Source organism: Nerophis lumbriciformis, linkage group LG11 (genome assembly GCF_033978685.3).
Source record: "Nerophis lumbriciformis linkage group LG11, RoL_Nlum_v2.1, whole genome shotgun sequence".
NCBI lineage: Eukaryota > Metazoa > Chordata > Actinopteri > Syngnathiformes > Syngnathidae > Nerophis > Nerophis lumbriciformis.
Window position 1 is genome coordinate 54,892,642 of NC_084558.2, and position 14,009 is coordinate 54,906,650.

The 14,009-nt window shown below is 36.6% G+C and overlaps 2 protein-coding genes across 3 annotated transcripts in view; one reads left to right on the forward strand and one right to left on the reverse strand.

The window, feature by feature from the left end:
• Window positions 1–14,009, reverse strand: part of ppp1r9bb (protein phosphatase 1, regulatory subunit 9Bb) — an 81,367-nt gene that overhangs the window by 58,463 nt on the left and 8,895 nt on the right. For both annotated transcript variants that reach the window (XR_009815845.2, XM_061966387.1), the window contains exon 2: window positions 13,311–13,404. The gene's annotated coding sequence lies outside the window, so the exon portion shown is untranslated. The remainder of the gene's footprint in view (window positions 1–13,310; window positions 13,405–14,009) is intronic.
• Window positions 1,865–13,475, forward strand: sgca (sarcoglycan, alpha). The gene is made up of 10 exons (XM_061966389.1): window positions 1,865–1,913; window positions 2,026–2,154; window positions 7,990–8,141; window positions 10,577–10,643; window positions 11,661–11,859; window positions 11,927–12,095; window positions 12,162–12,370; window positions 12,964–12,990; window positions 13,058–13,240; window positions 13,331–13,475. The coding sequence occupies exons 1-10, from the start codon at window positions 1,877–1,879 to the stop codon at window positions 13,359–13,361; spliced, it is 1,203 nt and encodes a 400-aa protein (XP_061822373.1). The 5' UTR covers window positions 1,865–1,876; the 3' UTR covers window positions 13,362–13,475.

Genomic DNA, 14,009 nt, shown 5'->3' on the forward strand with positions numbered 1-14,009 from the left:
AAATACAAATGTTAACTGTTAGCATGCTAATGTTAATATGCTAGCGTTTTTGTGTGCTAATTTTGCATGTAAACACCTTAGCGTCAAATATTTTGCTACTTATTTAAATATGAATGTTAACTGTTAGCATGCTAATGTTAGTATGCTAGCTTTTTTGAGTGCTAATTTTGCATGTAAACACCCTAGCGTCAAATATTTTGCTACTTATTTAAATACGAATGTTAACTGTTAGCATGCTAATGTTAATATGCTAGCTTTTTTGAGTGCTAATTTTGTAGGTATACACTTTAGTCATATTTTGGTAATTGGTGCACGCTAACGTTAGCAGGCTAGAATTGTTTAGCTAAATTAGCAGGTATACACCGTAGCGTCAAATGTTTCGTTAGTTATTACTTAAATACAAATGTTACCTGTTAGCAAGCTAACGTAAGTATGTTAGCTTTTTTTTGGTGCTAATTTTGTAGCTATACACCTCAGTCATATTTTGGGTGCACGCTAACGTTCCCAGGCTAGGATTTTAGCTAAGTTAGCAGGCAAAAACCTTAGCGCCAAATAGTGTGCTACTAATTACCTAAATACGATCGTTACCTCTTAGCAAGCTAACGTAAGTATCCTAGCTTTTTTTGGTGCTAATTTTGTAGGTATACACCTCAGTCATATTTTGGGTGCACGCTAACATTCCCAGGCTAGGATTTTAGCTAAGTTAGCAGGCAAACACCTTAGCGTTAAATAGTGTGTTACTCATTACCTAAATACGATCGTTACCTGTTAGCAAGCTAGCGTAAGTATGCTAGCTTTTTTTGGTGCTAATTTTGTAGGTATACACCTCAGTCATATTTTGGTACTTGATGCATGCGCTTTAGCTAAATTAGCAGGTATACACCTTAGCGTAAAATACATATCACTTAAAATAGGAATGTTAATTGTTAGCATCCTAACGTTAGTAGGCTATCTTTTTTGGGGCTAATTTTGTAGGTATACACCCCGGTCATATTTTGGTACTTGATGCATGCTAACGCAAGAATGCTAGCTTTTTTGGGGGGCTAATTTTGTAGGTATGCATTTCAGTCATATTTTGAAACTTGATTCATGCTAACGTTCACAGGCTAACATTTGAGCTAATTTAGCAAGCCTTAGTGTCAAATATTTCATTATTAATTAAATACGAATGTTACCTGTTAGCATGCTAGCGTTCTTTCCTTTTATTTTTTTGTGCTAATTTTGTAGGTATACACCCCGGTCATATTTTGGTACTTGATGCATGCTAACGCTAGTATGTTATCTTTTTTGGGGGCTAATTTTGTAGGTATACATTTCAGTCATATTTTTAAACTTGATGCGTGCTAAAACGTTCGCAGGCTAACATTTGAGCTAATTTAGCAGGTAATACACCTTAATTCCATTTATTTTTAATTAAATTACAAACGTTAGCGGTTAGCATGCTAGCGTTCTTTCCTTTTATTTTTTGTGCTAATTTTGTAGGTATACACCCCGGTCATATTTTGGTACTTGATGCATGCTAACGCAGGCTAGCATCACATGTTACAGGCATACTTGGCGCATGTTGCAGTTGGCATTTCTAGCATGTTAGCTTTTTTTTATAGCGGGTGTACCCCTCATGGTCATATATGTTGGTAATTCACTCAAGCTAACTGTTAGCATAGTACTGTTAGCCCGTAGCTAAATTTGTTCATCTGACGCTAAAAATGCAATAAATAGACAGTATTAGTTGTGTCATTTGACTGTTTTGTTATTGTTATATTCGCCAGACAGAAGTGCAGACCCCCCCCATGTTAGTAGGAGGGGGGAGGGTCCGAAATAACTCCGGCCAAGTTTTACTGTGCACTTGGAGCTGTCAATCAAAGGCCATAACAAGATGGCGGGCTGCAAAGGCTGCTTGTTCTTTCTAACAGGCAAGTTTCTGCTCCTTCATTGTCGTGTGACGTCACACCTTCTGGACTTTTGTGTTTGTTTTGTGTTGGCTCCTACAACAATTGTGGGGTTTTGTGTTGGCTCCCACGACAGTTGTCGGCGCGGCGGTGAGGGCGGCCCAGGCGGAGATCAAATTCGACGTCCCAGCGGGGAAGTTCTTCACGTATGAGCTGATGAGAGAGACCTTCCAGGGCGACTTCGAGCCCCTGTCCAAGCTCTACGGTAAGACCCTCGGTCCCGCCGCTAATACGCTTTTCGTACATTGCAGGGGAAAAAATAAAAATCACCACGTCAAGAAATGTTTACGATAATTCAAAAAAAATGTTATTACAGTAATGCTAATATATTTAGTACCTGTTTTATTTAATTTTACAGCAACGCACTGTTAAAATGAATGTACATTTCTTAAGCGAAAAACTGGCAGTTCGGTCGGTCAAAAAAAAATCACTGCAAACTGTGAAAATAACAATAGTACCGTTTTTCAATTTTCGGTAATGCATTGTAAAAAACAACGCCTGAAATGTTATGGTAAAAAACAAAAACTGGGAGCTCAGTCGCCAGAATTTTACCGTAAAAAACAAAGTGCTACCATTTTTCAATTTACAGTAATGCATGGTGGAAACAACTATCGCAGACGTTTACTACCTGAATTTTGCCTTAAGAATAAGAATTATTCCGTTTTTTAATTTACAGTGATCTACTGTAAAAAAAAACGTCCTTAGGTTTTATGCTTAAAAAAATGGCTGCTCAGTTGCGAAAATCTTTACGTTTTTTTTTTTAATTTTACGATAATGCACTCGAAAAACGTTAAACTTCTTCAGTAAAAAAAAGTGGCCGCTCAGTTGTGAAAAATGTTTACGTATTTTTTTAAATTTTACTATAATGCACTCGAAAAACAACGTTAAACTTCTTCAGTAAAAAAAAAAAAGGGCGATCAATTGTTAAAATTTCACTGTAAAAATAACAATGGTCCCGTTTTTACATTTACAGTAACGCATCGTTAAAAACAACAATCGTAGACTTTTTGATTTAAAAAAACAACAACCGGTAGCTCTGACACATGAAATTTACCGTACAAATAAAAACAGCTCCGTTTTTAAATTTACAGTAACGTACTGTAAAAATAACAATCGTAGAAAACTGGCAGAATTTTACTGTACTAACAGTGGTGCCGTTTTTCAATTTACGGTAATGTACTTTTCGTCAAGAAACTGTCAGTCGCCAGTATTTTACCTAGGTAACTAGTAAAGGTTTTATTTTATTTTACAGCAATGCACTGTTAAAATGAATGTACATTTCTTAAGCGAAAAACTGGCAGTTCCGTCACCCAACAAAAAATCACTGCAAACTGCGAAAATAACAATAGTACCGTTTTTAAATTTTCGGTAATGCATTGTAAAAATTGTACAGTAATGCAAATATAACTAGTACCTATTTTATTTTATTTTACAGCAACGCACTGTAAAAATGAATGTACATTTCTTAAGCGAAAAACTGGCAGTTCGATCGGCCAAAAAAAAATCACTGCAAACTGTGAAAATAACAATAGTACCGTTTTTCAATTTTCGGTAATGCATTGTAATAAACAACGCCTGAAATGTTATGGTAAAAAACAAAAACTGGGAGCTCAGTCACCAGAATTTTACCGTAAAAAACAAAGTGCTACCATTTTTCAATTTACAGTAATGCATGGTGGAAACAACTATCGTAGACGTTTACTACCTGAATTTTGCCGTAAGAATAATAATTATTCCGTTTTTTAATTTACAGTGATCTACTGTAAAAAAAAACGTCCTTAGGTTTTATGCTTAAAAAAATGGCTGCTCAGTTGCGAACATTTATAAGTTTTTTTTTATATTTTACGATAATGCACTCGAAAAACGTTAAACTTCTTCAGTAAAAAAAAATGGCCGCTCAGTTGTGAAAATGTTTACGTATTTTTTAAAATTTTACTGTAATGTACTCGAAAAACAACATTAAACTTCTTCAGTAAAAAAAATAAATGGCCGCTCAGTTGCGAAAATTTTTAAGTTTTTTTAAAAATTTTACTATAATGCACTCGGAAAAACAACGTTAAACTTCTTCAGTAAAAAAAAAAGGGTGATCAGTTGTTAAAATTTCACTGTAAAAATAACAATGGTCCCGTTTTTACATTTACAGTAACGCATCGTTAAAAACAACAATCGTAGACTTTTTGATTTAAAAAAACAACAACCGGTAGCTCTGACACGTGAAATTTACCGTACAAATAAAAACAGCTCCGTTTTTAAATTTACAGTAACGTACTGTAAAAATAACAATCGTAGAAAACTGGCAGAATTTTACTGTACTAACAGTGGTGCCGTTTTTCAATTTACGGTAATGTACTTTTCGTCAAGAAACTGTCAGTCGCCAGTATTTTACCTAGGTAACTAGTAAAGGTTTTATTTTATTTTACAGCAATGCACTGTGAAAATGAATGTACATTTCGAAAGTGAAAAACTGGCAGTTCAGTCACCCAAAAAAATCACTGCAAACTGCAAAAATAACAATAGTACCGTTTTTCTAAAATTTGACCATGAAAATTTCTGGCCACTAAATTGCCAGTTTTTTAACTGTAAAATCCACAATAAAATGTTTTATTTTACACAGCGAGTGGCCCACTTTTCATACGATTCCCTTTTCACCAGTTTTCATATCCTGTCCCGGTTACGATGCATATGTGAGTGAGGAGACTCACTCGAACATTTCCCGACTGGACTTGAGATAAAACCGCTAGCAAGTTTTGATCAGATAAATTATTGTGGCGGAATCATCAACGTACAAAGGCATTATTATTGTATTGTTTCAGTTTCGTAAAAAAATCACCAAAACGTCACCGTGGAGTTATCGAGTCTGTTTCGCTGATTGGAGAGCTAGCATCCGCGTGTCCACGACGATGACTTCTGTTTTGTTTGACCAGATGTTTTACTGCCTTGTTGCACACTGCAAAAAGTCAGTGTTCAAAAACAATAAAAAAAATAATAAAAAAAATTAGGGGTATTTTACTTGTACTAAGGAAAATGATCTGCCAATAGAACAAGAAAATTTGGCTTGTCGAGACTTTCCAAAACAAGTCAAATTAGCTAACCTCAATGAACCCCAAAATACCTTAAAATAAGTATATTCTCACTAACAAGTGCACTTTTCCTGATAGAAAAAAATAACATGAGACATTTTTTCTTAATATGTTGAAAAATATTCTTAAATTAAGTAAATGCTAATATATATATATATATATATATATATATATATATATATATATTAGGGCTGCAACTAATGATTAATTTGATAATTGATTAATCTGTCGATTATTACTTCGATTAATCGATTAATAATCAGATAAAAGAGACAAACTACATTTCTATCCTTTCCGGTATTTTATTGGGAAAAAAACAGCATACTGGCACCATACTTATTTTGATTATTGTTTCTCAGCTGTTTGTACAGTTTATAAATAAAGGTTTATAAAAAAAATAAAAAATGTAATTAAATTAAATTTAAAAAAAATTAAATAAAATTGCCTCTGCGCATGCGCATAGCATAGATCCAACGAATCGATGACTAAATTAATCGCCAACTATTTTTATAATCGATTAGTTGTTGCAGCCCTACTATATATATATATATATATATATATATATATATATATATATATATATATATATATATATATATATATATATATATATATACAGCCCGGCCCCCAGCCAAAATTTTTTTTTGTAATTTTGAAGAATTTATCTGAATGTGCATGAACTATTTCTGTTCAAAATTGTTAGAATTGTCACATGTTAAATGTTTAAATATTAACTGTCAGTTTACTGTACTGTGCCAACTGTACTACTATATGAGTACCTGTTTTCTATTGTTTCATTGAAAATAAAACAGCGAAGTCCATTTGGCTGTCATCTGTTTTAATTATGAGACACAATTGTGTCAAAGTCATGATTTTTTTGTTCATGCTTGAAATAAGAAATTATTTCTTTAAAAAAGTAGTTTTATACTTGTGAGTGTTGATGACACAACACTTGATATTCTAGTTTCAAGCATGTTTTACTCAATATAGGTCATCACATCTCAGCAACAAGCTGTAATATCTTACTGAGATCATTTAGGACCAAAACACTTAAAACAAGTAAAACACTCTAACATAAAATCTGCTTAGTGAGAAGAATGATCTTATCAGACAGAAAATAAGCAAATATCAGCCTTATTTGAGATATTTCATCTTACTTAGATTTCCCTTTTTGCAGTGCAGGCACCGTTTGGAAACAATTAAGGTATGTAAATAAACATTTCTGCGTAAATAACTCATTTCACAATGTATATATATAGGGATGATGTTTGATAAGAAATGATCGAGTTCGAGCCCATTATCGAATCCAGATAGGTTGTTGTATATGGAAAAAAACACAATATTTGGTTTAACAAAAGCTCACTTTTATTTTATAAGAAAAAAATAAAATAAAAATAGATAAATAAATATTGACTGATACCCCCCTAAAAAAAAATAAAAAATATTGACTGTTGTTACCCAAAGTATATTAAGTGGGATTTTTCATAAAAACAAATATATACAGTAACACAAAAACAACCTGTCTCTGTGATCACTATAGGTGTATAAATAATAATATAGTGTTAAATAAAATCAGTCCCTTGGGCACAAAACTGAAAATAATACAGCGCTCCAAAAAGTGCACTTCTGCTGCTATTGGAACATACTAACTACACACACTATGACACTAAGAACATACTAACTACACACACTATGACACTAAGAACATACTAACTACACACACTATGACACTAAGAACATACTAACTACACACACTATGACACTAAGAACATACTAACTACACACACTATGACACTAAGAACATACTAACTACACACACTATGACACTAAGAACATACTAACTACACACACTATGACACTAAGAACACCACAGTCATCAATCAACAATTCTTCCCCCCTTACATGAGAGCCAAGCCTGGCAATAATTGCATATTGCCTGTTCTGCCCTCACTATACGTGTTGAGCTTATACAGCTAACAAACAATCCAAAGCAGATGAATCCATTTCGGCTCTTTATTGTTGTTGATCTTGCTTTGTCTTTTCCTATCTTTACTTTTGTCTTGCACTAAACTGTTATTATTATTTTTTAACTGAAATACACACAATGACAAATGTATAAGCTATGTGATTCAATGAACATACTGAAATGTAATACACAATATGTAAATATTAGCTTCACACAAATATACAGTACTATCATCAAACAAATACTTCTGAGTGTTGAAACTATTTCGATGGTGGAAATATACGACTGGCAGCCATTTTAAGTCCTCAAAACATCCATTGAAACAGTGCACAAAAATCGTTTTTCAATAAACATCTTAGTATCAAACATAATCACTTTCCACCTTAATATTGAGTTACATAAACAAGTTAAAGAGTTTACTTACAGACTTATCTTTTCCAAGGCTTGTAGGAGCTAACACAACTTGTCTACTTCTCAATTGTCTCAACCCGGAAGTGCCCAAACTAATGACGCGTAGTATTTTCATATCGCCACAAGGTGTCAGTAAGCGTCTACAATCAAATGGGCATAACATTGCAGGTCCCACAGGGCATTTCCTGTACGTGGGAAGGGATTCGTTCCCAGGGATTTGAATAAAGAACCAACTCTTTTTCTTTACTATAGTGGCCTCGATAACGGGAACCGCTTCACAAAAAGGGATTCGAGTTCTTATCGAACAACCGGGAGAACCGATTTCGAACATCATCCCTATATATATATATCTGCGGCTTATACTTGGGTGCGTCTTATACATGGAAAATCTTTTTCTTTCTTTTCTAAAATGGGTACGGCTTATATCCCGGCGCGCTCTATAGTCCGTAAATACGGTAATCCAAATTGGAAAGTGCGATTAATGTCATTGAAAAGTAGCACTGGTTCTAAGCATGCGTGAATGGACGACTGCTACTAGCGACAAACTGAGGTAGCGTGTGATTGTGCTCTCGTCGACGTGAAGACGAGCGGCAGTACGACGACCCCATGACCTTCAAGTGCAACAAGAAGGGTTTCCCCGACCTCCCCGAGTGGCTCCGCTTCACCCAGAGGCACCCCTACGACAACGGCTTCCTGTACGGGACGCCCATGTCCCCCGGGAAGACTTTCATCGAGGTACGAACGAGCATTTAGCGGCGCAGGCCAGATGTGACATTTGTGAACGAATCAAGTCTTTTGAGCGGCTCTTTTAAGTGAACAATGCCAACTGATTCCCAGTTTTTGAGCCGTTCGTTTGGCAGCCATTTGTTTTGTGGCAACTCGACTAGAAAATGGGTCAGAATGAAAAGATATATAATTTATTTTTTATTTTTTAAATATATAAAAATATACATATTTTTAAATCAATGCTTTTTAACTGTATTTCTTTTGTATTCTATTTATTTAATTTAGTCTGGATTCACTTTTCGGGTTCATTATTAAGTTTTGAAAGTACAATTTTGTACCCACATTTTTAATTCTGTCCAATTTATTATTGTAGTTTTATTTGTACTTTAAGTTCAAGTATATTTAGCAGCATGTTGTCTGTCTATCTGTGTTGGCCCTGCGATGTGGTGGCGACTTGTCCAGGGTGTACACCGCCTTCCGCCCGAATGCAGCTGAGATAGGCTCCAGCACCTCCCCGCCACCCCGAAAGGGATAAGTGGTAGAAAACGGATGGATTAACTTTTTTTTTTTTTAAACCAAAAAATGTTTTAAATACATAAAAAAAAAACATTTTAATTAATATTGTTTTTTAATTGTTTATTTATTTTTTTAAATTTACCTTCATTTGGATTCCCTTTTTTGGGTCCATTATTAAAGGATAGTAGTTTAAGTATACACACACCAGTTATGGTAGTATAATTTTTTACTCACATTTTTAATTATGTCCAATTTTTTATTATATTTTTATTTGTACTTTTTGATAAAAAAAAAATGTATTTGGCAACTGGACTACAAAACGAGTCAGAATGAAAATATATTTTTTAAATTTATTTATTTAACAAAAAACACTTAAATATATAAAAATATACATATTTTTAAATGAATGTTTTTTGATTGTATTTTGGCATCATTTTGTACTCACATTTAAATTGTGTCCTCATTTTTATTATAGTTTTTTTCACTATGTAAAGTGTTTTGTTTCATTCGAGATAAGCGCTTTTTAATATAATATTTGGGCCATTTTTAATGTGGCAACAAGACTAGAAAATGAGTCCGAGTTAAAGGATATTTAGCAGCATTTGGATAAACTTTTTTTTTTTTTTTTAAATAAGTGTTTTTAAATACATAAAAAATATACATGTATTTTTAAAATTATTATTGTTTTTTAATTGTGTTTATTTTTTCTTTTTATTTACTTTTATCTGGATTCCCTTTTTTGGGTTAATTATTAAAGGATAGTAGTTTAAGTATACACACACCAGTTATGGTAGTTCAATTTTTGTACTCACATTTTTAATTATGTCCAATTTTTTAATCGTAGTTTTATTTATACTTTTTGAGCCATTTTTTTTTATTTGGCAAATGGACTAGAAAATGGGTCAGAATGAAAATATATATTTTTAGTTTTTTTTAACAAAAAAAAAACCCTTTAAATATAGAAAAATATACATATCTTTAAATTAATGTTTTTTAATTGTATTTATATTTTATTTTATCTGTATCCACTTTTCCCATTTTTTTATGTAGTTTTATTTATACTTTTTGAGACATTTTTTTTAATGTGGCAACAAGACTAGAAAATGAGTCAATATTAAAAGATATTTAGTAGCATTTGGATTAACTTTTTTTTTTTTTTACTAAAGAAATGTTTTAAATATATATATTTTAATTTTTTTTTTTTTTTAATTGTGTTTATATTTATTTTATTTATTGTACTTTCATCTGGATTCACTTTTCAGGTTCATTATTAAAGGATAGTAGTTTAAGTATACACACACCAGTTATGGTAGTAAAAATGTTTACTCACATTTTTAATTATGTCCAATTTTTTAATTGTAGTTTTATTTATACTTTTTGAGCCTTTTTTTATTTGGCAACTGGACTAAAAAATGGGTTAGAATTAAAACATATGAAAACATTTTTTAACAAAAAAAAACAAAAAAACTTGAAATATATAAAAAAACAAAAATTTTTAAATTAATGTTTTTTTTAAATTGTATTTTTTCGGGTTGATTATTAAGTTGAAGCAGAAACACACCAGGTATGCTAGCATCATTTTGTACTCACATTTAAATTTTGTCCAATGTTTTATTGTAGTTTTGACAATTATCCATCCATCCATTTTCTACCGCTAGTCTCTTTCAGTGTCCTTCTTTATTGTACTTTTAATGATACCTTTTTTATCCATGAATGCATATTATTCTTACTTATTATTTGTGTATTTTTACAAGTGGTGTCACTGCCAAAGCATGGAAATATGTTTGAAAACAAAACCAAAAATGAAGTTCTTGTAAATATTTCGGAATAATTGCCTCTGATAGAGTAATATTTGTGTAAATGAAATAAATGACATCTTATGGTATAACTGATTGTTTCCTTGGTGACGTTCCATCGCTCTTTGACAGATCTACGCCATCAACAAGCGAACCTACGAAACCACCAGACAGAATCTTGTTGTCAACGTGATCGCAGGTACGGACAATTCATTAGGTACACCAGACTGAGAAGACTGAAAATGTCGGACTTATTTTTCAACATATTTACATGTGTGGCCCCGCCCATTCTTTTCAAATTGCTCAAAAAGTCATATTGAATCAAAACCAATGTTATGAACTATTGACATATTTAATTAAGGCTCCAATTAATATTCCACTTTTTTGTGGAGAAAAATAATGCCTATTTGCTGTTTTTGCCATAGAAAACAGTGTTGATGTGGTCCATCACATCAATTAATGTTGTCTGTCACATCAATTAATGTGGTCCTTCACGTCATTCACGTGGTCCGTCACATCAATTCATGTGGTCTGTCACATCAATTAATGTGGCCCGTCACATTAGTCCGTCACATTAGTCCTTCACGTCATTCTTGTGGTCCGTCACATCAACTAATGTGGTCTGACCATATGAATTGATGTGACAGACCACATGAATTGATTTGACGGACCACATGAATGACCACATTAATTGATGTGACGGACTACATGAATGACGTGAAAGACCACATTAATTGATGGGGTCCGTCACATCAATTAATGTGGTCTGTCACATCAATTAATGTGATCCATCACATTAATTCATGTGGTCTGCCGCATCAATCATGTGGTCCGTCCCATCAATTAATGTGGTCCTTCACGTCATTCACGTGGTCCATCAAATCAATTCATGTGGTCTGTCACATCAATTAATGTGTGTCATTTGGCAAAAAATAACTATATATTGACAAATAGCTCTGAAATTGATCTGGAGTTTTAAGCATTGAATAAAAAAAAAAAAAATACCATGACTTATTTTTCACATTTTTATGACTGAGACCCTTTTGTATATTGTATTGTTTTCAACATGAAAATGTCAAATTGGCCCCCGCATGTTTTGGTTTTCACTGTGCGGCCCTCAGTGTAATATAAGTTTGGACACCCCTGCATGAGAATGTGCAGGTGTGCGTAATGAAGTGGCCAGTGTGACGTCACGCTTCCTTATCCCCGCCCCCAGCCAAGAGCCCCGCCTACCAGGCAGAGTTCTTCATCAAGCTGCGGGAGATTGAGAAGGTGCTGCCCCCTGCTGTCCAGGACGAGATCAAGCAGGACCTGCAGAAGCTGTGGGACACGGAGGCCTTGGACGTGGTCAACGTGTCCAACGCCCTGGACCGCGGCGGCCGGGTGCCCCTCCCCCTGGCGGGCCACTTTGAAGGGTAACCACCCACCGGCGGTGATGATGATGCTGCCCCCTGGTGGAAGGTAACATCCGCTTTGTGTCAGCGTGTACGTGAAGGTGGGCTCCGAGCAGAGCTTCTCCGGCTGCCTCCTGAGGGTGCGCACGGCGGAGCATCGGGGGAGGTGCGCGGCGGGCGCCAAGGTGAAGGTGCCCGGGGGGTGCAACTTCTGCAGCATCCCCAGCAACTGCATCAGCTGGTGCCACACGGAGCTGGTGAGACCACTTGGGACTGGGAGGACCGGGGGGGGCGACGAGGTCTCACTCGTCTCTCTGTCGTAGTTTGACTCTGGCCAGCAGGAGCCCACGCTGGCCCCTCCCACCCTGGGCTCCGGCGTCCTGGAGTCGGGGGGGGACTTTGACCCCGCCGTGTCGCCCGAGAGCAGAGACTTCTTGCCGGACTACCTGGTGACCATCATCGTGCCGCTGGTCCTGGCCCTGGTTCTCTGTGTGCTGCTGGCCTACATCATGTGTGGACGCAGAGAGGGCGTGTACGTACTCCACATCGCCACCGTCACAGGAATCATACTTCCCACGGGGGCCACATTCAATCCAAACTTCCATTCCTTCACTAGTATTCTTATTTTGTATTAAACGCTCTGCCGTACCTTCAAACCTTTACCTCAATATGTTTTCTCTCGTCAAAGATCCTCTATATAACAGGACCCCTTCCTAAAAAATGTTCATCAAAGTATGAGGCAAATATTAGTCAAAGATCCTCTATATCGCAGGAGGAGGACTTTGTTGTTTTAAAAGACCTACCACAAAACACAATGTCAAAGAACCTCTGCTGTTCTTGAAGCTCTATTGCACAAAGACAAGTCAAAGATCCTCTATATAACAGGACCCCTTCCTAAAAAATGTTCATCAAAGTATGAGGCAAATATTAGTCAAAGATCCTCTATATCGCAGGAGGAGGACTTTGTTGTTTTAAAAGACCTACCACAAAATACAATGTCAAAGATCCTCTGCTGTTTTTGAAGCTCTATTGCACAAAGACAAGTCAAAGATCCTCTATAAGACAGGAGTGATTAGCTTATATGCTTGGGTGGGTGTTAAAGTGACACTTGATGTTTCCTTGCAGGGAGAAGAGGAACGCGCGAACGAACCAGTGAGTAGAACACAAAGACTTTGTGTATTGTTGCTGGTGCCGGAGTGAAGACGTGCGTCCCCCGCAGGATCCAGCTGTACCACCATCACACCATCCAGGACAACACGGACGAGCTGAGGAACATGTCCGACCACCGCGGCGTCTCGCCGCCGCTCTCCACGCTGCCCATGTTTGACAGCCGCAGCGGGGGCGGGGCCACGCCGCAGACGCCCCCCGAAAGCCCCCGCGTGCCTCTCATCATGGCCCAGCAGTAAGCGCTGACAGACACACACACACACACACACACACACACACACACCTGTTTCAAAGAGGGCGCTCACCTGTGTCTCCTCGCACGCAGGGACCCGTACAGCGACACGCTGCCTCGGTGAGAGCGCCATCACGCTCGCCATGGCGCTTCATGGCTGTTTGCACCTGCAGCAAGTGATGGAAACCATCTTTTTGACGTTTGGTGTGCACTTCTAACAATAAATGTTTGTACAAACAACTAATAATATATTTCATCAACTACCAATCAGCTGTGTTTTGGTCAATAAACAACTGGCTGCTGCACTTTGGACACCTGTGTTGGCACCTGTGTTGGCACCTGTGTTGACACCTGTGTCGACACCTGTGTCGGCACATGTGTCGACACCTGTGTCGACACCTGTGTTGGCACCTGTGTTGGCACCTGTGTTGACACCTGTGTTGGCACCTGGGTTGAGACCTGTGTTGACACCTGTGTTGGCACATGTGTTGACACATGTGTTGACACCTGTGTTGACACCTGTGTTGGCACCTGGGTTGAGACCTGTGTTGACACCTGTGTTGACACATGTGTTGACACCTGTGTTGACACCTGTGTTGACACCTGTGTTGACACTTGTGTTGACATCTGTGTTGACACCTGTGTTGGCACATGTGTTGACACCTGTGTTGACACCAGTGTTGGCACCTGTGTTGAGACCTGTGTTGGCACATGTGTTGACACATGTGTTGAGACCTGTGTTGACACCTGTGTTGGCACCTGTGTTGACACC

Excerpts from the sequence above, each read along its gene's own strand:
- sgca (XM_061966389.1), top strand. The coding sequence starts at position 1,877 with ATGGCGGGCTGCAAAGGCTGCTTGTTCTTTCTAACAG. Across the intron at positions 10,644-11,660 it reads TGTTGTCAACGTGATCGCAG|CCAAGAGCCCCGCCTACCAG; the intron begins GTACGGACAATT and ends CCCCGCCCCCAG. Across the intron at positions 12,991-13,057 it reads AGGAACGCGCGAACGAACCA|GATCCAGCTGTACCACCATC; the intron begins GTGAGTAGAACA and ends CGTCCCCCGCAG.